The sequence below is a fragment of the Berghia stephanieae genome, chromosome 2, assembly GCF_034508935.2.
Source record: "Berghia stephanieae isolate SIO BIC M18660-M18661 chromosome 2, UCSD_Bste_1.3, whole genome shotgun sequence".
NCBI classification, from domain to species: Eukaryota; Metazoa; Mollusca; class Gastropoda; order Nudibranchia; family Aeolidiidae; genus Berghia; species Berghia stephanieae.
The window spans coordinates 61,764,123-61,787,087 of NC_088361.1; the positions used below are offsets into that span (position 1 = coordinate 61,764,123).

At 34.1% G+C, this 22,965-nt stretch overlaps 1 protein-coding gene across 2 annotated transcripts; it reads right to left on the minus strand.

Annotated features, from left to right (window-relative positions):
* Positions 1-4,155: 4,155 nt before the first annotated feature.
* On the minus strand, positions 4,156-22,650 carry LOC144965283 (uncharacterized). 2 transcript variants are annotated; one of them, XM_078900468.1, is made up of 11 exons: positions 22,306-22,650; positions 20,345-20,378; positions 20,042-20,120; positions 18,347-18,472; positions 13,952-15,903; positions 12,733-12,871; positions 10,822-10,977; positions 8,596-8,763; positions 7,288-7,389; positions 6,167-6,341; positions 4,156-5,001 (listed from the first exon to the last, which is right to left on the minus strand). In XM_078900468.1, exons 1-11 carry the CDS (start codon positions 22,352-22,354, stop codon positions 4,445-4,447), a joined length of 3,537 nt encoding a protein of 1,178 aa, XP_078756594.1. In that variant the 5' UTR covers positions 22,355-22,650; the 3' UTR covers positions 4,156-4,444. The 2 variants fall into 2 exon arrangements, with proteins under 2 accessions (XP_078756594.1, XP_078756595.1); XM_078900469.1 differs by having other exon boundaries at positions 18,343-18,472; positions 22,306-22,634.
* Positions 22,651-22,965: the final 315 nt, after the last annotated feature.

A 22,965-nucleotide genomic window follows, 5' to 3' on the forward strand; every position in this document is an offset into this window, starting at 1 on the left:
CATGTCTTGAAATTTCCTGCATCAATGTAGGTGATGGTTATGACAGTGCGAATTACCTTCCCCAAGCCCCTCCCATCCAACCAAATCCCTTTATTATAATTAAAGGACTCCCTCCTTTTCAAAACACAATAAACAAGGTCAAATACATTCATTGTTTCTAAGGGGTGGACTTCAAAAACATATGTTGCTTACCGCTGCTGATTTGACCTAGTGCACGACTAAATTACAAAGAAAAATGATCAACTGATTGCATATTGTGCAAGGCGAGAATGTGCTGCCCATCAGCACAACGGTTCATCACTATTCTAGGCCTCTAAAGATACTTGTCACTGCTAACCCCTCATCTCCCGCTCTCATAGACACGATGCACCTTTTCTCATTCTCACTTGCGTTCACCGATTGGATTCAGCATTGGAGAACCGGACCGTTGTTGGTAGAGGACTAACTTCCAGTTCCGGTCTCGCAAGAGCATTTGCAGCCTGAATCTGTCCCATCTACCTAAGCTCAAGCTTTTGGATCCTGCACCGTGACACAAGTGCCTATTTACCTCCTATGTTTATTTTGTGGAGGCTTTTAAAATTTGCTTCCTCTTCGTCGTCGTCATCATCATCGTCATTATGATAAGTACTATCATCTCCACATTTTCCTTCCTATTTTCTCATTTTAAAAATTCCTTGGGATGTGAAATCTTTTTCGAAGGACATAATGCACGCTGACAGCTATGCATTGTATGCAAATTGCATCTATCATTATGTGTGCATCTAAGGAGGGGATGATTGCAATCTAAGAGTAGCTATTATTCTTATATAATCAAGCAAATAACTCTGGATAGAAAGCTTCAGAATGGTAGACAATTGCTACGCATACATATTTAAATTTAAGTCACATAATCTGTTCCATTCACTTGGTTTTCAAGCCCATGTGGCAACTATCTGGGCATGAAACTTCAAAATCCTTTTAAGTTTCCATACCTCGGAATGGTCGAGAAATACAGTTGGATATGAATGCACTACAGGTTAACCACGAGTAAATAAACTAACTGAACAGTCAATTGTCACTGAAATTATTAAGACGTACTAATAATGATAATTTGTCTTCACTTTCACGTTGGAATGTTGGCATTTAGCCTCATTCCATTGGAGTCAAGTTATTGTTCACTCCCAGAGAAAGAGATTAACTAGTTTTGCTGATAGTGATGATAGCTGATATCATGAATAGTAAAAATAGCCGTTGTTTATACTACTCGAATCCGGCCCTTTTGTCTGTTGTAGCTAAAAATAGATGGCGAAATTTAAAGGTCAATTGTGAAAAATTCATTTGTAGATGTTGCTGCTGGTTGTGACGTTGACGTGTCACAGGACAAGAGTTAAACTTAAACCATCTATTTTTGGTTTTGGATCCGTACTAGATTTAGGATAACAATGATATTATTGAGTCGATCGTTCCATATTCGACTTTTCTGTGGTTTACATATCGCTTGAATATAATATGTCCCTACTAAGAGGAATACACTCAAATGTTTACAAATCATAAATAAAATATAAACAAAACATAATACAATGCATAACAGAGAGAGGATTTACAAGGAAAAAAACATCATCTCCCAAAACTAACTATACATTTGACTGTTTCCATCTCAGCCAGGGCCAGAACAAAACCAAGTAATCTCATTCAAGGACAAAGACAGAAAGCAATTTGGAAAACAGATATAGGGGGATAGAAGACACAGTATTTCCCTGCCACTATGGGAGGCCAGGAACCACATGAAGAGTATAATTAATAAAACATTTTCATAGATTGTTATTGCATTTGCGACATGTTTAATTTCACCACACGAAACTGTCGCACTCTAAAAAAAAAACAACAAAACAAAAAAACAAAAACAAAAAGAAAACTCATAAAAATAAAATTTGGCCATAAAACTTGTCCTTCAAATATCGACCCAATAATAAACGATCATCACCAAGTCAAAAACTCTTAAACATGAGACTTCCTTGAAGTCCCAGATTTGAGAGCTCTAGAAAAGATGAGGATTATTTGACCGATCGGTATTTGAAGGACGAGTTTTCTGCCCAAAATTTTAAAAATGTGTTTTTTTTTTAATTTTCAGAGTACCACAGTAAAGGACAATAATAGACCATGCAATGCAGGGGATCATCTGGATTCAAGCTTCAATGTTATCAGTGTCCTGACTCCATTAACCCGCAACATCGAAACATGCAAGGAATTTTTATGACGTCACAGGAAAACCTCTGACCATCGACTAAGGTGTCAGGCAGTGCGTTAATTAAAAGGTAAAGTAAACAATTTCACAATGATTTAATTCATCAAGTCATTCGATGTGACTCTTGATTGTTTTTAAAAAGAGAAGCGTTTACTCACACACACACACATATAATATATATATATATATGCATTACCTAAAACTCTACAAAAGTTTAAACTTTTCGTGGGAATACACGAATTACGAGATTTTAATATTTACCAATGACGATCTTTAATTTCACAGAACTTCTTTAATTCCTACGCTCCACCAAAATGTTACAGAATTCATATTAAGGATGATGCCCAGCCCCGACCTCTTTATCAGGTTGTATTCTGTCTCCCCGTGGAACGGATCTAACGTTCAATTTTCTCTCAAGGAATGTTTTGCTTCTTCAAATTAACTTGAGCTTGAGCTTTTATGAAGGACAATCTCCACTAAAGTTGCTCAACGCACTTTACATGGGGTCCCAAATCCACGGCAACACCTCAATATGCAGGACGAGGCATGATGTCTGTAAGGAGCCCATAGGTACATTATTTTTTTTTACAGAGACCACTCCTCATTTTACGCGTGAGTGTAGTGTGGGAATGTGAGTAAAATGCCTTTTCCAAGGATTCAACTTTGATTTGCCCAGAGTGGGATTCAAACCAGGGATTACAGTTCCGAAGGCGAGCGTCATACTTCACTGCTGATGGTCAAACAAAGTGAAAAATGAGGAAAATTTTGAACAATTGTCTTTAAGCCCAATGTTTCCTTCATTAACCCCGACACTTTTAGAGCAATTGAGATTATTAAATATCATTGGTACTCTAGGTAATTTCTGGTAAGTGGGAAACTACACCTATTTGTTTCACCACATATCAAGAATTTCTTGATAGCCTGGAGTATATCTTTAAAGGCTTCAATTTTGCTACGAAACTTGTAAATAAAAGCAGGCAATATATATATTACACAAGTTTCACCGACCGTCTCCCTCGCGGTAAAGGGTTCTAGCTTGGGCCTGGGCAAAAAACAAGTAGTCTTAAATTCATTTAAGAAGTTTGAATGCGCTTTAGACACTTCTATATATAGTCATTTCAGCGCATAAGGTAAAAAAATTGTTGATAATACCACACACAAGAATAGCAGGATAGTAGTGGCAGGACAAGAAATATGTAGGTCACAGTAAGACAACGGGGAATAATTCACAAAGTAGATCCCAGCAAAATCTATCTCTGTCCAACCTAAGGCCACTTACGGTCTCACACTGGCTCTGGTATGGAATTCCTACCAAAAGGGATATACTTAGATGGTTTCCTACACTATTAATTCAAAGTCACACTGAGATGATTAGCAGGAAAGAAAATATCTCGCAGATAAAAACAACAAAAGACACCCAACTGCTTCTCGCACAGATAAGGACTCTAGCCAAGTCTGGACAAAAGCACGCAGTATCTTTCCAGAAATGCCACAGAGATGGGGATATTAGATTAGGGGATAGACAGCTCCACCAACTGACCACAACCAAGGAGTCTTGTATCGGACGACAGAAATGTCACATAAAAAGTGACTTGATATTTAACATATCCGATGAGACATGACACCTGCATTTTTTCAATGGAGACAACTCTGTTACTGGCAAGATACTCATTTTACCCCGGTGCATTGAGATAAATTTCAGTACCTAATAAGTCTTTTCCAAGGACTCAACTTTGCAATCAAACCAGTGACCTACCAGTCTAAAGGTGAGAGTCATACCACAAGACCACAGAGCTGCACAGAAAAGAACAACAGATAGACCTTACTAGGCCCCCGCAGCTTTCAGTGGGTAGACTTGTAAGCAATTTCGAGGCTGTTTGTGTAAATATGTATTTTCGTATGATGTATTTTATAAAGAAGAACAAGTACCCTTTATCAAGCATGTGTATACATCTTTATTTTAAAAAAATACAAAATTTACTTTGACAAGATCAAAGGTAATACCTTTATTGAAATAAGCATGACCTAAGAGTCTGGAGACGTAAAGAGCAAATAAAATAAATAGGAATGGTATCAGCTCTCCTCCCCCCCCCCCCCCCCCCCCCCCCTCTTGAATAGTGACAGTTTAAAAAAAGACACACATACCAGATCTCTCTCTCTCTCCCCACTCGTTTCAAAACATAAATAAAATCACACAATTCCATTAAGATCTTTCTGCGTTTACAATAATATACCCCCTGTTCCGAGATCTGATGAAGAAGCTCCTGTAACAACCAGAGAATCCAGACTAAGTAGGACAGTTACCAAATCTATTGCAGACGACCAAGAGGAAACTTTGGACGTAAAAGAGTCGCACTGATAATCATTCTCACTTCTTATCAGATTGCATTTTGTTGAGATATCATTTTCAATCTTGCCATTAACACACTTTTTGCATTTAACATGTTCTGTTCTACAATCACTAGTACTCCTATTGTTAATATTCATATTATCAAAAGATGCATTTACTTTCTCTTTCTTATCTTCCAAGTGTTGTTCACTGAATTGATGTGTATGACAATCTTGAAACTCTGATGAGGATAATAACAATTCCTCTTTCTGTACATCCATGTAGCCAGGGTTGGTAACACATGTGCATTCTAAAAGTGATGAGGATTGAACATTACTCTCATTTTTTTTAAATACTGGTTTCACATTCCTCTGTACAACGGCTGTATAATCATGGAAGACATCAGCTAGAGCCTGTACAATCAAATCAGTCTGAGGACAAAATCCACCTGAAAGTAGAATTTCAAGATTAAATTCAAATAAATGAGTAAGCAAGCAAAAAAAAACAAAACAAAACAAAACAAAAAAGAAAAAAAGTTCAATTCTAATTTATTGATTTGTTCCAAAACATAAAGAAAGTGCAGTGCAATGACAAAATGATCAAGGGCAGGAAAAAGAAAGGAGAAATATCTCAGTAAAACAGAAAGGAAGTAAAAAGAAAGTTCTTTTGACAGGAATCAAATCAAACCCAAATTCACATGATGACTAGGCATCAACAATTGGTTCTTTATATTTCAAGTCTGTGACTCTAAGTAGGAACCTGATAAGCTATGTTTTATTGAAAAATGAGACGGCGTGTAAAATATTTAATCATAATTGAATCACTTTGGAGCTAATAAGCTTTGAAACCTTTTAATGCTCTTTGTAACTTTCAGCATCAATAACATTTTTCAAAGTTATAAAACCATCATATATCACTGTTTCAAATTATCAATCATCTAACACAAAAATAAGTGGCATAGTCAAGAATCATAGTTCAACTTTCCCTATCAGCATTCGTTTGACATTTTCACTTTGATACATGACATTTAATAGTTTCAATTGATATAAAAATACAAATAATATCCAATGTCATGGATTCATCGTGATTTAATATTAAGTTGTTACGTTCCCTTTCAATGACATTCTTAAAACAGTGGAATGGACTCTCTCATTAGACAATTTCGGAAAAAAAATCAAATGTTTGTGAGGCATGGAATTGCAATGCAGAATTTTTTTTCTTTATAGCTTTTACAATTTTAAAAATATTTAATGTCACAAATCGAAAAATTTAAGAGGAAAATTATACAATCGTACTTAGATATGGAAACATGCAAATATACTTTTTAGCATACATTTGACAGCTCTAACTAGATGTCTAAGATCTGGTGAAAAGTATTTCGCAATAAAGAGGCATTGATCAAAAGGGTAGTACACAATTATTACTGTTCATTTACACTACAGAGACAAAAATAGAGCCTAGCCACATAGGCTTTATATTGCTTTTAAAGGCTACTCATTTTTTTCTAAATGCATTTAGGACCATAAATCTAATTAGGTCTGACACCCAGTCTCACCGACCCTATTGTATCAATGATTTAGTTCCATTTAAAGTATTCTTTCTTATCATCCTACCTGGCCAATCCTTTGTCATGGTTCTGATCCGTCCTTCACACCACAGCTCAGTCAGACCATACCCAGGAAGTACAAGCCCGTCCTTCAAAGCATGAGAAAGTCTGTGCAGACACTTCCAAACCCTTTCCTCCTCTATATGACAAGATTGCATGCTGGGAAGCTGGAGAAAAATGGTCTGTGAAAAAAAAAATATCTTGGCATTATTAAGACATACAACTTAAAAGCTGTATTATCTGTTAAAAATTTCAGAGATGGAAAACATTTTACCCCTTACTTCGATATATATATCCATACTTTAAAAATACTATAAATTAGAATAGACAATGAGTAGTTAACAAAAAAACCCCAATAAACAAACATCAATTGAATCTCTTTTCATGACATCTCACAACAAAATAAATGCACAATGATTAAAAGAAAAACAAAACAAAAATCAAAATAAACAAAGAATGTTGACACTGACCATAAAAATACTTATGAAAAGGTGAAAATAAAAAGGCTTCGAATGGAAACATTTTCACCCTTTCAAGGTATTTTTACAATCCCAGGCTTCAGACATTGTTCATAACATTACTCCTAAGCAAATGAGTATAGCAAAACAATCAATTTACTTAAATTTTGAATTTTTCAGCTTAACTCACTCATTCCTAGAGTTTTTTGCTACTTTTCAAAATTGGATAAAATGTATTAAAATTGAGCATGTACATAGACAGTTTTATTCAACTGCCATTAACATGTAAAAACTAAAAAACATTAGCTTCGATACTATGCCTATAATTTTTCTCAGAAACATGTAATAAATAGGCATGGGGTAAAAGTAACCCGGGGGGTAAACTACGGATATGGTCGGTGTTAGGGTTGAGTGAGTTAAGACATTGTAGGATTTGTATTGCAGAACAAAATAGAACATCATTAAAAATCCCTTTTATTATATCTGTTATTGCTCAATGGTGTTGAGAACCATCAGTCAAAACAACAAGGCAGCAATTTTGTAGTTTTGTCTTTAAATACGTTAAACTAAAAAAAAAGAAAGAAAAAAAACAAACCAAAAAAAATATTTTTTTAAATTCAAAATAATTCCTTTTTTTTTTTTTTTTAAACTTCTTGTTGCATGTATTTACCTGTATTTGAGGCAGATCTGAAATAAGCAAGCAATGAGAATCTCTATCACGATCCATCCAGTCTTTGTCTAAGGGTTGACAGCTCAACTGACATAAATCATTCTGTATTCAAAAGGGAAAAAAAATATATTAATAAATAAATAAATAAAAAACAAACAAACAACCATAACCACCCCCCCGAAGAAAAATAACACCACAAAAATCCAACAAAAAACAAAACAAAACAAAAGGTATGGGTTTTAGTTCAGCAAATTTTATTCAAACCTTCCTCTTTCTTTAATAGAGAATCTCAAAGAAAACCCTATATAATGTCAAAATGGATGGAAACGGCAACATGAAGTGAAAATGCATAAGCAGACTTGCCCACCAATCTCAACCATTTGAAAAGATTTATGTTATTTTCCCCAATATTTATCATAATTTTCTCATATTTCTTCCAAAAAGTCATATTTTCAACATCCAGAATTTCAAATTTATGGAGTCTTATCAAGCTAGTAGAGTATAGGAAAATCCTACAATTCCTGTGACAATAATCTGTCTGGTTACTAAGTTCTCATTTAGGTGGAAATGACATTCAATGACTTCAACCATTCCACTTTTATCATTTTCCCCCCTTTTTGTTACAAACTGTTGACTGTCTGCATTTATCATTTTATAACCAACATTCCCATATATCAAATTTTGGACCTAAAAGCGTATTTAAATATGAAAAATCATACTGGTTGGCAAGCCTGGAGACGGTATGTAAAAAAACACCAAAAAACAAAACAAAAGTAAAAACAATGACATATTCAGCTTTGATTGTTGTGGCTTGTAAGGCATTTGCAACAAAGTCGAGTGACATTTGGCATGATTAGTAATCAGATGGGTGAAGAAAATAGACAACACCTTACCGACAATAAGTAAGTGAAAAAAAAAAATACAACTCTGACACTAATGTTGTGTCTTGAACATGGAGTTTTCCACATATTACTCCATTGGGAGCACTCACTTCACAAGCAAAGGGACCAGTATATATTCTAGGTACACTTGAGATTTTTTCTGAACCCCTGGTCCACCCAATCATGATTGGTTTGTTGGATCTTTAAGGCAGTACGTGGTGGGAAATAGTTTGCAATAGATAAGCATCCTTTTGTTCCTTTGCATTATTTTGCTTTACAGTAAAATATGGTTCTCTCAATTCTCTTGTTCATCAGGAAATAAATCTGATTATGTTGTATGTTTTTTGTAATCATAACAAGGATAGATAGATAAATAGATAGATAGGCAGGTAGATTGATAGATTGAGAGATTTAAAGTGAGTCATACCACTGTAGCATCTTGAATATAAGTTACCAATGACACTCCATGAGTCTGGTTTATTATTTGCAAAACCCGGAAAGGCACGTTGGTCAAGACTAGTATATTTTCTTTGTACAGCATATCAGACAATATGTCACACATCCTCCCTTTTACTAGCAACACTTCAACTTGGAGCTGAGGAGAGTGATCATTGGTAGAATTTTATCAGGTAGTTTAAAACATACGAGGGTGGGCTGAAAGTTTTGCAATTTCCGCAATGATTCCCTCATTTTTAGGAATAATTTGTTAAACAATACATCAAAAGACAGCTTAAAATGCAATATCGCATTTTTCTTGAAGTTTTGTACCGATCAGGTCTCCTCCTTCCATGGCCTTACTCATTACCAAACTGTGTTATAATCAACACAAGTGCCACCATAAACAAGCTTCATTCTGGTATGGATTCCGATGTGTGAGCAGTCTTCAGCATTTAGATATCCAATAACAGCAGGTTGCTTGAATCAAATATCTTTTGGTGCAGCCATTTTCATTTTTTGTTTTGACCACGTAATAGGACAAAATGGATTATGTCACACAGCAATGATATAGACCTTAGACATTTTGACACTTCAAAGTCAATTGGTTAAAAAGTATTGATGCCAAATAGTTAAGGTTCTAAATTAAATATCTCCGAAAATATGAGAAAAATTGCAAAACTTTCTTGTCCACCCTCGCTATACCAGTGGTCAATTTTTTTTTCAATGTATGTTTAACCAATTCCATACCCTAGGAATCTGCATTTATTTGGCCATTAAAGTACCAAAATTACATCTCTGCTTGACAGTTAACATAAATAATTTGTGATGACTAATCATTAAGCCTCCCCCCACCAAAAATAAAATAGACAAATGGTTATTTAATAATTAAATACAGTCCACTCTGGATTATCACAACTTGGTTAATCACAACCTTCGGACGGTTAATTGCAACATTTTCCAAGAAACAGAATTAATTCTATATAAAAGTCAGTGGTTAATTGCAACAAACTTCAGTTAATCGCGACAAATTTTCGACCTCACCAGTGGAAAATTCAAGAAATCAAAGAAAATCTCATGATTGAATTTCATCACGGACGAAATTATGACAGGTTGAAGAGTTGAGAGTGGGTGGGGCTTAATGCTACAGTAATGTGTCACCACTCTATTACACAAAAGAGGGCAGGGCTTTGCAGTATGGGTTTGTGTGGTCATCTGTGAACATTAAATAGGAGGAGAGGGGGCTAGGCACAGTATGGACAACAGGTAGACAATGACAGTTGTAAGAAGAGACTGACCTCCTTTGTTTTGGGATCGACAACTATGCATTGGTCTTTTATCACGGCTAATCTCGTTTGCCTCTTACAAATGTTGAGAACAAAAGAGTGAAAGTTAATCCAATCAGCTTGCATCAAAGCTGCTTTTGCTTGTCAAAATCTATACAGGGCTGTCATATGGTTATTGTTTCAATCAAATTGCTCAGTCTGTGGTGGACTAAGAACAAGGTTTACAACAATTGGTTTGAGTTTACCATATAGGTATGAAACTGATTAGTGGTCAAATCAAAATTGCTGTAAAAACACAACAAGTGGTGGAGAAAAAAGTGTCTCATCCTTTTATCTGAAATCGGCCAAAGATACCGCAGCTTGGAAAAAACCCCACGAGGACTGAGCAATCATGACTTCCCCTAACAAGAGGAACAATATCACGTTACAGAAAAACTTCAAATCATCAATATGTTCAATTCATCTCCTAAATTAACTCAGACAGAACTTGCCTAAAAACATGGCATTTGGCATCTCCAAAAATATTGCAATAGTAGACAGGAAACTCAACTTCAGTTAATCACAAAATTTTCACTGATCCCAAGGTGTTGCGATTATCCAGAGAGGACTGTATTTTAAAAACTTCTTACAATAAAAAAATAAAAGTTTGAGGCATATAAAAAAGGAATTTTTTCACTCTTGTGATTTTTAATTCTGAATGTAACTTCCACCTTGCACTTACATTCACACAGCAACTGGGCATGCATTTGGAATTTCAAATAATGAATGAAAGAATCCTATTTCATTGTTTATCCATAAGTGTGTATAATATTTTTTATTAGCATATGAGAAAGCAAAGTAATATTTTTTATTAACATATGAGAAAGCAAAGTATCATTTTATGAAAAGAGAAAAAAAGTTAATTACTATTACTATAAAAAAATACTAATTACCCTTCTAATGACATCCACCACTTTTGAAGCCCATGAATGTTCCTGTCCAAGTGATGGGAAATTAATAGTGGTCTCCCTTTCCACAAGAGTTTTCTTGGCCACTGAAGATTTGTGTCCTTTGTGCACAAAACTGGGTTTCATGTCACCATTCACAAGCTGAAAATTGGTCGAGAAACAGGGGGAATATGTAGCTCAGTATGATGATAATAGGACAAAGAGATGTATTTGATTAAAACAAAATTTAAAGAAAAAGTATGAGCAATAAAATATGCATTTCCACAATTCCAAATATATTAAGCTTCATATCTCTCCAGTCATCCCCCATCAAACGACATGGGACCCAATTTTCACTTCAAATAACCAAAGTCATTTTTTATTTTCGTGTTATTAACATTTTGATACACATGAAAAATGATTATTCTTTGGCAATTATATTTCTATATAAAAACGATGAAAAGAAAATAAGATTTTGACCATTTTGAATCTCAAAGTATCTGATTCATGACAAAAAATGAGCAAAAATTACATCAATATTTTGATTTATTTTGATTTCAAGAAAAACAAATAACATACTTGAAACAAAGAAGTATATCTTAATAAAAAGAAAATTTACATTATCCTTCATTTGCATATGCCAAACCAAGAGTAGTTAAGTTTAAAATCTTCTCCTCAAACTGTTATTCAATCACTTTGATACTTTAAGTGATTGTTTGTAATAATATTACCCAAATCTTTTATGAACAAAAAAACACAACCCCCCCCCCCCCCCCCCCCCCCCCCCCCCCCCCCCCATAAAAAAAATTGTGACCTGTTGTCTCAATCTGGTATTATGTTGGGATAAACCGGATGTCAAAGAATGAATTAAAGATCAAAATAATCAGGAGTGGGCTATATATATATTTTTTTTAAATTGACACATTAAAATCTATATATATTCATTTCCCTCAATTTACATACTAAAAATGGACCAATATGGTAAAATACATATCATGTCTCCATTAAAAACTTTTCTCCAAGACTAGGAGGCTGATAATCTAGTAGGAAACTCACAGGTCGCTCGGTTATGCTAAAAACTGAAAAAAAAAAAATAAACCACAAAAAAAAACTGTCATAAACTGCCCACTCTGTATGCCTTTCTCCACAAATTTCAAGTACTAAGGGGCAGGGCAGACAGACAAACTTTCCCTTGGGGCTGAATGAAGGGAATTTTATTTCATTCTATTTTACAATTTCTAATCATTGGTTCAATTTGCTCAGTAAACTATAGACCATGCCAGTTGTATTAACTTTACTGAAGCAATGGTTGTCAAATTGTTTTATTTATGCCTTGCATTTTTGGTTCCATAAACCGGACTGTAATAGTTGGTGAATCCATGCCAGAATGTCGACCTGAAGACATTGTGATTTCGCCATTTAAAAAAAGCCTTTATCAAAGGAATCTGCTCAGTCCTGGGTGCAGTATATTCTGATCCATACGTCTACCAAGCGGTGATAATGAAGCAGGATCAGGTCTGGCAAAATCTGAATCTCACAGACTGAGATTATTACTTCAATACACTGGGTTACATCTTTTAACATAACATAAATATACAAAAAATAATTCTACTCTATATTTTACTAAAATTCTTATTGTTAGGAGCAGCAGGGTTTGGGACTGGGAGTTCAATCAAAGGACACTTAACTATCTCCATAAATTCTGATTTTTTTCAGAGTTCTACCCTCTTCCTAGCAGAAGTCACGGTTTAACCCTTAGGTCATATCAATTAAAATGGTCTTTGCAATATACCAACACTTTATTCAAAGGGTAATAAGCAATTGTGACTGTCAAACTGCATGGGTCTTTATGGGTCTAGAAGACTAATTTTATTTTGTCTTGTTGTAAAAGTAGACAACGTAATGGACAATACATACCACTGTATTTCTCTTGTGTTGCAATGGGTTAATCATTTTCAGAGCATTCCCACTGCATTTTATGACAAGACCTCTCACAACTTGCTTAATGCAATGAGAAGACTGGACAGATACACAGTGAACCTTGGACAAGTCAAACCTGGCAGACAGAGGTTCATTTAAGTAATGATAGTCCTACAATTCCATTTGTTTTTACCGGGTTTTTTTTTTTTGCCCGTAAACATATTTATTGAGTAGAAGTGCAAAACATTAATTTCATATTTTATATTCAACACAAAAAAAGCCCAATATACTAATAAATTAAAGAAAGATTAATATCAACAACAATTATTATCATTATTATTTATATGAATGTGATCATTATCAACATCATCATCATTATAAATCTGAACAATACTCACTCTGAAAATCATCAGTGCACAATTATCAAGTCTTTAACATAAGATTCTTAAACTCATGGGAATGAGTTGAACATTTCAAATGCCCGAGTTCAAGAATCGTACCACTATACCCCTCCCGTGACCACACTATTTTTTCTTACTCATTTTAACAATGATTGGTTCTCGGATTTGACAATTTGGCACTAAGAATTATCATTCTGTGTAGGATATCACTATGCGTCAAAATCTACTTTTTGTAAAACTGGATATGTGCCGGAGAAAAATATTCTTGACCTTTAACATTATTTTTACAACTGATAATAGGAATGCCTCACAAAATTTTGCTATTTTAAGTAAAATTGAGTTTTCTCCAAAATGAAAGGGGTATAACTAATATGTGTAAGTCCATTCACCAAAACAGCGTTAAACTGTCACTTGAAAAATATTATATCTCCTACATTCATCATGGCACACTAAAAACTGACTAGTTATCTTTATTCTATTTATCTGTTTATTCTGGGAAATTTTCAATCTAAAAATGTTTCAATGATTTGAAACAAAAAAGAAGGAGAACAAAAACATTAAAAAATAAGCATGTGACATGCAAAGTGAGGGAAGTTAAAAGTGTGACCGATCTATGAATGGGACATGCTTTACTTTTTGTAGATATGAATAAAAGGAAACCAACTTGCGATAGATTGTTCATACTATTAATTGTGAATTACATATTTTCTGCACAAAATTTACAGAATCCAACACCTCTGTCCGTCACCACCACAACAATGAGAACCATATTTAAGACAATGCAAACAAAATGGCTTAAAAACATAAGTAATTACCTCTGTCTTTGACTGTTAGTCATCCCATCTCCATTTTGAAACATATAGGCCTGGGTCACCAGTTGTATCAAGTCTTCAGACTCCCTAGAGAGAAAGTAAATGTCCTGTGGAATTTGTATCTCTTTCAATGACCAATCACCATCTGTCAGCTCTAAATCTGTGTTAACATTATTCCCGTTATAGGCATCAGTTGGTGATTTTTTCTGAAAACGATCAGGGATATGATCAAACTTTTTTCCATGATTCTGAAGACATCCAAAATTCTGTATTTTTGAAAGATCGGCCTCAAAACAATCATCTCCTTTCATCAATCCAGTTTCTTTACATAAATGTTGATTCACAGATTCAAGGCTTGGTTTTGGACCATTAGGATCAAACATCTCTACTCGGTTAATTTCCCTTTGGTGTTGAGATTCTCCACGGTAATTCATATGTCTACTAGAAGTTGTTATCTGCACCGTGTTTACTGATGGATTTTGAGCACTTAAACGTTTCAGCACTTTATCAATCTTGTCAATTTTGGATACACTAGTACTTTTGCTCGGAATGCAAACATTATCAGTGGAAACATATTCTAAGGACTTTATATATACATTAGGGTCCTTCTCAGTACTTGAAAACGACTTGATGATTCCCTTATTATTGGCACTTTCATCACGAATTGTTGATTCAGACAAATCTAAACAGTCTTGATTTTCTCCATCCTCAACATCTTCTCTCTTTATATCATGTCTGGTTGATAAATCAGGTTTTTGAATATTATGAGATTTATGATTACCTAACTGTTTGAGCAATGAGTTCAATTTTGTTATTTCTGACAAATTTAGTTGATTATTGCTATAAGACTGCTTTTGCTTTAAATTTAAAGTAGTTTTTGAATTAAAACTATTATGCTTCTCTTCATTTATCACCTGGGGACCATTTGTAGCATTTAAATGTGCATTTTTATATTCTGTAGACTCATTATTTATTTCATTAATAGATAGTGAGCTTTCAATGTTGTTAACACTATGAGATTCTTGTTTAAAACAACCATCAAACTCATCTTGGATTTGATTGCTGGTTTTACGAGGATAAAAAGACACATCCAATGATTCCTCAAAATCATCATTCACAGGAAGTAGTTTAGTGTTCAATATCTCTTTCTGATTCACATCCATATTAGACGTCAGTCCACTGACTTTCAAAATATTTTGATCCGTGATCACAGACTCAAAAACATCAGTCTTATAATTCTGCTGTTCTATATCTTCAAAACAATCTTCAAAGTCAGAATCATGACTATCTTTATCCAAACTTAAATGGGTTTCTTTATGTCTAGCATCACCTTGAAAATCTGAGTAAAACTCACTACTATTAGAATTTTTACCATTGATTATATCCATAACATGATTTTTGCAGTTTTTAAAACTAATTCCAGAATGCCCATCCACCTTTAGTATTTCATGAAACTCGTTTCCACTGGACAACTTAGGGGGTTGCCTATCAAAAAACCATTCAATATCCTCCACATCACTATCTTGCTCTGTTCCAGGTCTTGATGAACACTTTGCCATTCTCAAATACACGAAGTCAGATTCTGCTACTCCACCAGATGATGTTTCACTTTCAGGATCAATTCCCGTACATGACCTAAGATTCAACTTATCTTTATCATTACCGTCTACTGCTTTCCTAGTGACGATATCATTTACAGATTTCCTGCTGTCATCAGGGTGCTCTAGATCCAAATTCTTACTCCTATGGAAAACATTACTCAATACATTCTCTCTAGCTGGTTGGCCCACTTGTTCTACACACTGAGAAACTAAAACACTGCAATCTTTTGAAGTATGTTGATCGAATGCATGCTGTTCCTGTATCACAACTGGGATAGCAATTGTGCACACCTCCTTCCTCAACTTATTGATGACTTCTTGCATGACGCTTGTAGAAATGATATGGGCAATACCCTGTAGATAAAGTAAAGTGATTAACCATTGCTATACAAGGTCAAAATCTAAGTTTGCTAAAAGTTTGACTCAAAGGATTGCTATATCAATAAAATAATTCTAAAATGTAATAAAGCTTTAACTTTTTTATTCATTGAAATAAAATAGGTATTCTTAAAAGATGATAACTCGTTCAGTGTTGAAAAAAAAAACAAATATAATTTCATAACAATGGAGATCAAAATATCATCTCACTACAAATTATGAAAAATACAAAACAGAACAATTGTGGCAGTGTCGGAGTCCAAGATGGGCCCCAGCAATCGAACCACACGTTTAAGTCTCTAATTTGATGGCATGCTAGAAGGACAGCTGTCCAAATATAGTCTGAGACAAGTATACAGGTTAAAAAGTTCAGACATGGAAATAAGCTTTAAAACCTTTCATCCCCCAAAAATAAACAAAAGTCCACCTCCTCACAACCACATCCCTACATCCCGATAGTAGCTATCTTTTGGTATGACACTTGCCTTCGGATCAGAAAGTCCCGGGTTTGAAAAAGGTCTCTATCGGAAAAATTGTAACATCGCCTAACAGGCGTCATGCTTTGTCCTACATGTTAAATGTTGCTGCTGACTAGGGACCCCTTGTAAAGCGCTTTGAGTATGTTTAGTGGATGTATTTGAAAAAAAGCTTGTTTTAAAATATTTTCCAAACGAAGTAATAACAAGGTATTGGCATGTGCTTGTCATTTGACAAAGTGAACTAGTAATTATGCTCAATGGCTGGAAGGGAGATGCTTACTTGAAACACAGTGTACAATCTACACTATAAATCTGACCGCTTACTTTCCTGCCATTCCTAATGGCGATGTAACCTCATATGACAGGTAAGTAGGACCCACAACAGTCACCCAGTCAATTCTCAGAACAAAGATTTCCCATGTACTTCATACGAATTAATCTCCCGATATTCATGTCAAGACAATTGCAAAAAAAATTCAATGAATTCTCCAATACTTCTCCTTTTTTATCAAACTTCCATTTCAATACCTCCAATAGTTATTCCACAAGCATTAATTCAAATGTAGCTATTATTTCATCACTTTTTAAAAAAATGACTTGTAATTACCTAAAGATTTTGAAAAAAAAAATTCTTTATAAATTTTGATATTTTTGGGTTTGATTCATGAGGCACAAGTTATACTACAAAATCAGGTAAGTTTCATTTTACTTTCATTTTTCGTTTTCTGAAATGATCTATTTTCTTTACCCATTTTCATGGAAATATATAATTTACACTCAATTTAATTTTGGTTAGATTTGTTTCAATAAAAATTTTTTCTAAAATAATGGTCAAAGATGTGTTGTATTTGATTTTCAAATTGAGGTTAATTTGAGTTACTGTAACATTTTTTTTTCTTTTTAAAAAAGATATTGGATGTTGGGCTTGGACTTCGTTCATTAGGCTCACATGTGAATAAACCAAGTTAAAGTTCGCACTGCATTAGAATTTTCATGTAATCCTGCCCCTTCACTAATAGTGAATGGTTTGCTGGTTCCAATTTTTAAATTTTGTGGTACAGTATGTAAAGTGAGAAATTTAATGCTTGCTTTCAGAAACAATGTCTATCCCCGATCTATGACTCTTGGCTATCAAATGAGGATTACATTAAAAATTCCTTTGTGTCTGATTGCATCAGAATTGTTATGCTTTCAAGAACAAACCTGTCTGAAGAGCATGGTAAACCAAGTAATGTTGTTTTTCCGGAAGTAATGTTTATGACTGTGATTAATATACAAGATTAATGCTTTGGTCATTGAATCGACTAGACCCATGGGCAAGATATCTACTGTCATGGGATACCACACAGCAATAAATTTAAGTTGGGCTTGGAATCCTTAGTGGACAAGGTACAGAGAGCCATGAAATTTGTCATTAATGCAATTGCAGTTAAAGACCAGTCACAAACTGCATTGACGAATTTGATTGTTGGATGAGGATACAATTTTGTTGAAAACAAATCTGTGTTTTGTTAGTAGATGTTTCTATATCTTGCCTTTACAATACACGATATTCAACCTTTAACTTGAGATTTTTGGGTTTGATTCATGAGGCACAAGTTATTCTACAAAATCAGGTAAGTTTCATTTTGCTTTTATTATTAGTTTTCTGAAATGAGTTTCTATATCTTGCCTTAATTATACACGATATTCAACCTTTAACTTTTGAAATATTGCACACACTTAATTCTTTGTGCAATTTATTCCCTGTATTTGACTTCTATCGATAAAACTATGAAAGCTATGACAAATTTGTTAAAACACTCAGTGAAAGTAGAAAGAAGAGTTAACTTTCATACAAAGTAGTGATATTTCAATTCAGTCAATACGGGTATCTCACAGACAATATAACAAATCTTTAAATTAAGCGAATCAGCAATCCCTGTCAAGGAAATACCTACTAACTGCTCAAGTTGTTCCATAGCTCTAGCAATCCTTGTCAATATAAACAAAAAGCTCTTGATTCCTTCCCCAAACTGCGACTTGTGGCTTTTCAGTGATTGGAGAATCAGCTCATATTCTGGATGCTGTAATTGAGCATGAAAACGATAATTATCATCTTGAGAGTTTATTTTGAACACAAATATTAAAACATTAATTCTGTGCAATTACTGACTCACTCCTTTAACCATAAAGAACACTTGGTGAAAAATGAGACATAGTAGTGTGCCCAAATTATATGAAGTAATGTAATAGACAAAGTTTAACATCAGCTCTGTACTCTGTAAGCAAACAATATTGTTAGCATGCATCACAATGTGTGAATCAATATTCTTTGGTCTGCTTTTAAGATTATCGAAATGCAGTAGTCTGATACATTTTTTAGTTAATTTGTGCACAGAGGGTTAGCATTGAGAGCAGCACAGAGTGTTGTCACCTATAGCCACCATCTCCCTACCCCACTAAATACCAGTGATGATAATGGCAATTTGTCAAAAAGAAGGAAAATGTATCGGCCCAAGGGCAAACTGAAACTGAAATGCAAAAATTACATATACAATATGATAGTTCCATACATTATATAATATACTTCCATACATTATATAATATACTTCTTTTGTAAATATATCTAATGAATTGTCCTTTCCAGAAAATAATTTTATAGGCTCACAGTATTAACCATAGTGCTATCTACATCAAGAGATGATAAAATTTTGGCCCAAAGGCTATGTTACTGCAACCTAGAGGTTATGAAGTTTATAAATTTGACTCATGAATATCTAACAACTTGCAAAACATAGTCTATCTAAATAATGGAAAAATAGTAAATTAAAAATAATTTGAAAAAATGCTTTCCGAGTCGATCATCACACTTGCTCATAGTAATATTTTATATTTATATGACAAGATGACTTCTAAAAACGAGAGAGAGAGAGAGAGAGAGAGAGAGAGAGAGAGAGAGAGAGAGAGAGAGAGAGAGAGAGAGAGAGAGAGAGAGAGAGAGAGAGAGAGAGAGAGAGAGAGAGAGAGAGAGAGAGAGAGAGAGAGAGAGAGAGAGAGAGAGAGTTATGAATTGATTTTCTATTTTTTTCCAATCCCTACCCAACATCTATTCGTCCAAGGACACCACTGGTCTTGTGTCACTTTTGACATTTAGTGCCACCTGTCTAGTGCCACCAAAATTTATGCAACTGAGCACAGGTGTCAAAATTTGACACAAGGCATGATGGTGATTCTTTCATCCATCTACCGTGGATCCACCTGAGTGCTTTTCATAGAAAAAGGTTTGACATCTCCTTTCACTTCTGTCACTGGCATTTACTTTTCTTTTACGACAATGACATTTCAGAGTTTGAAAATGCTAGCCGCTTTTCGAATGGGTTGCTGCCCTGTTGCAGCGAGGAGCTCAGTGCATATTGCAGGATGAGTTGTTTACATGGACAGCAACTAGGGGGTCTGTAGTAAGGCTCCACTGAGCAGGCCCTACAAAGTGAGCAACATGGTATATATTTGCATGACTAAAGTGATTCACCCTGGTATTCGAGTGACCCTCCACTCATCCTGGATTCACATTGCAATGTTATTATATTAAAATGTGAAATCTTTGTTCAAATGCACACATACATAAACACTATAGATACATTATTTCATTTTACCTCATTTTCCAATCTCGAAAGCAGGATCTCAATATCAGTTGTGAAAATGCATTCACCATCATTCACAACACACTTGACACTAAAATAGACACATACAGAAAAAAAATAATTAAAAATAATATATATATATATATATATATAACATTTTTAATTGAACAGAAAAGTTAACAAAATTGAAAAATTAATCAACAGTCTTGAAATTATTACTGGACAGAAAAACAAAACATACCCCCCCCCCCCCCCCTTGCCAAAAAAAAAAAAATAAATAAATAAATAAAAAGGAAAGGAAAAGCAAAGACTTACTTTCGGCCCCCAAGCGCCTGAGTCACCAAGTCATCTGAAATATCATGAGAAAATCATGTCGGTATCAGTTCTATTATGTAAAAGGGATGCAATTCCTAATGTTTTCCAACCGTCATTCAAACATATTTTACATGATTAACCCAGCTCGTAATCTTTATTTAATAAATGTTAGACCGTTTTTCGACTAATAAGTTAATATTCATCAGGCACATCCCTAATAGGGTATCCTTTTAATTGATTTCTTATACAATAAAGACCATCTGATTCAAAACTTTGTTCATAGAGAAGTAGATCATCAACAGTAACAACTGAAAGTCACATAGCTTGCAAACAATATCAGCATTTACATATGATATTAGGTACTCAAAACCAAAAATTGAAGTTTGAGATAAAGAGTAAGTTATCTCAAATCTATCAAGTCTTACAAAATCCTAACACAAAGCAAAAAAACAAATCAAAATATCTTCAAAAACAAAAAAGTTATGGGGATTTACATTTTATTGAACTTAGAGAAATACGTGATATATTAGGTACTCAAAACCAAAAATTGAAGTTTGAGATAAAGATTAAGTTATCTCAAATCTATCAAGTCTTACAAAATCCCAACACAAAGCAAAAAACCAAATCAAAATATCTTCAAAAACAAAAAAGTTATGGGATTTACATTTTATTGAACTTAGAAAAATACGTAATATTTTTCCGATGTAACATTTTCATGATTTTGCATGCGTGTAAACAAGACATCTTAACTCTAAGAACAATAAATAACAGAGTTTTTTTTCCATACCTTTAGACAATAGAGAAATTGGTAAATAACAAATTGCATGATTATGAAACATAGTTACAAATTTATACTTCAAAATTAAGAAAAAAGCCAAAAAGAAAACAAAAAACAAAACCGTCAAATCAAACAATTTTTTGGCCAAAACCACAAAATCTCCAAATCATACCGTCAAAACTAACCATGGCAGGCTATCAGAATTTTACAAATCGAAAGCACAAATGTTAGAGATTTAATCAGATATTGTCTAGACTCGATATGACTAGATTAAATGATCTATATTTTAGTTTATCTCAACAAACTCCAAGTAAAATAAAAACCCCAAAAAACTTGAGCTTTTATATAGAGCAATATCCACTAAACATGCTCAAAGCGCTTTACAAAGAGTCCTTGACCAACAGCAACGTGTAACATGTAAAACAAAACATGACGCCTGTTAGACGATAATACATTTTTTTCCCTGACAGAGACAACACTGTTAACGGCCAGGTACTCACTTTACACCTGAGTATGGTGAGAGAATATGAGGAAAGAGCCTTTTCCAAGGACTCAACTATGCGTCGAGTGGGGCTCGATCCCAGGAACTTCAGATCCGAAAGCGAGTGTCATACTATAAGACCACATAGCCACCTAACTAAAGCATTTTCTCTCGTCTTTCTTGGCTTGCGTATCCCATTATTATTATTTAATTGAACTACTGATTCAAATCTTACTTATGTCCCTGTCTAAAATTGAAGTCCTACGAGGACACAGCCTTCTCCAAGTTTGGCCCTTCTACCTGGAATTCTCTCCCTGAACCTGATAACTTTGTAACCTAAAAACTGTCCTTTTTGATAAAAAAAAACAAAAAAAAAAAAACAACAAAACTTTTGTAAACAACTATAATTTATAATTTATATTAAGGCCTTATGCAATCATCTCTTGTTCATCTCAAACTGCTGTTTACTTTTCGTTCATCTATGTATGGATGATGGATGTATCATGTATGTATGGCAATTACATGGCATAAAGCGATATTTTCTTATTATTGACTAAAGGCGTTTATTTTCTTTTTCTCCTTCCCAGTAAACGGAGTGGGCACAGCTTCATTCCGATAGACGTCCAGATAGAATGGAATTCCACAGAACAGACCATGAACACACAAGACGATAGAATTAGAACAAGGTGGAACAATACTTACATAAAATATTAGTTATTTGACAAGTATGACGTCTGAGAAGTAGTGACATACTTTATACAAATGTCACTGTCAATGTCATCATTTGTCACTCTCCACTCTCGACTGTGATTGTTACTGATTGTAACACACTCTCACAACTACGGGATGCTGACTACACGTGAAATAGCATGGGTCATTCTCTCTCTCTCAAATTTTATTCTGTAAGTAGTGTACGCTGGATTTGAATGGGTACTGTGGTAATGTTGTTGTTTTGCAAATGCACATGCAACTCAACGAGACGTTTTTGTTTTTACAAACGAAAAAACAAACAAACAGCATTGGTGTTGAGTGTTGTCCATGTGTGTAAAAACCTGAATTGCCAGATTATTTTTAACATGAACGTCATAGCAAGAAAAATGATGCCAACTTTGTTTGTTTGTTTGTTTGTTGTTGTTGTTGTTTTGTGTACTGTGAATGTTGCTGCTCGAATCTCGAAGAAATAAATAATAATGTGAAATTGAATGTAAGCTTCAATTTAATTATAAAAACAGATTATTATTATTATTATTATTATTATTATTATTATTATTATTATTATTATTATTATTATTATTATTATTATTATTATTATTATTATTATTATTATTATTCATCTTAACTACGCCACTACCACATCATCTC

Coding starts and splice junctions, on each gene's coding strand:
- LOC144965283 (XM_078900468.1), bottom strand. CDS start 22,354: ATGTCACTACTTCTCAGACGTCATACTTGTCAAATAACTAATATTTTA. Junction 15,904..18,346: donor TGGAACAACTTGAGCAGTTA/GTAGGTATTTCC, acceptor CTTTATCTACAG/GGTATTGCCCATATCATTTC. Junction 8,764..10,821: donor TGGTGGATGTCATTAGAAGG/GTAATTAGTATT, acceptor CACTCTCCTCAG/CTCCAAGTTGAAGTGTTGCT.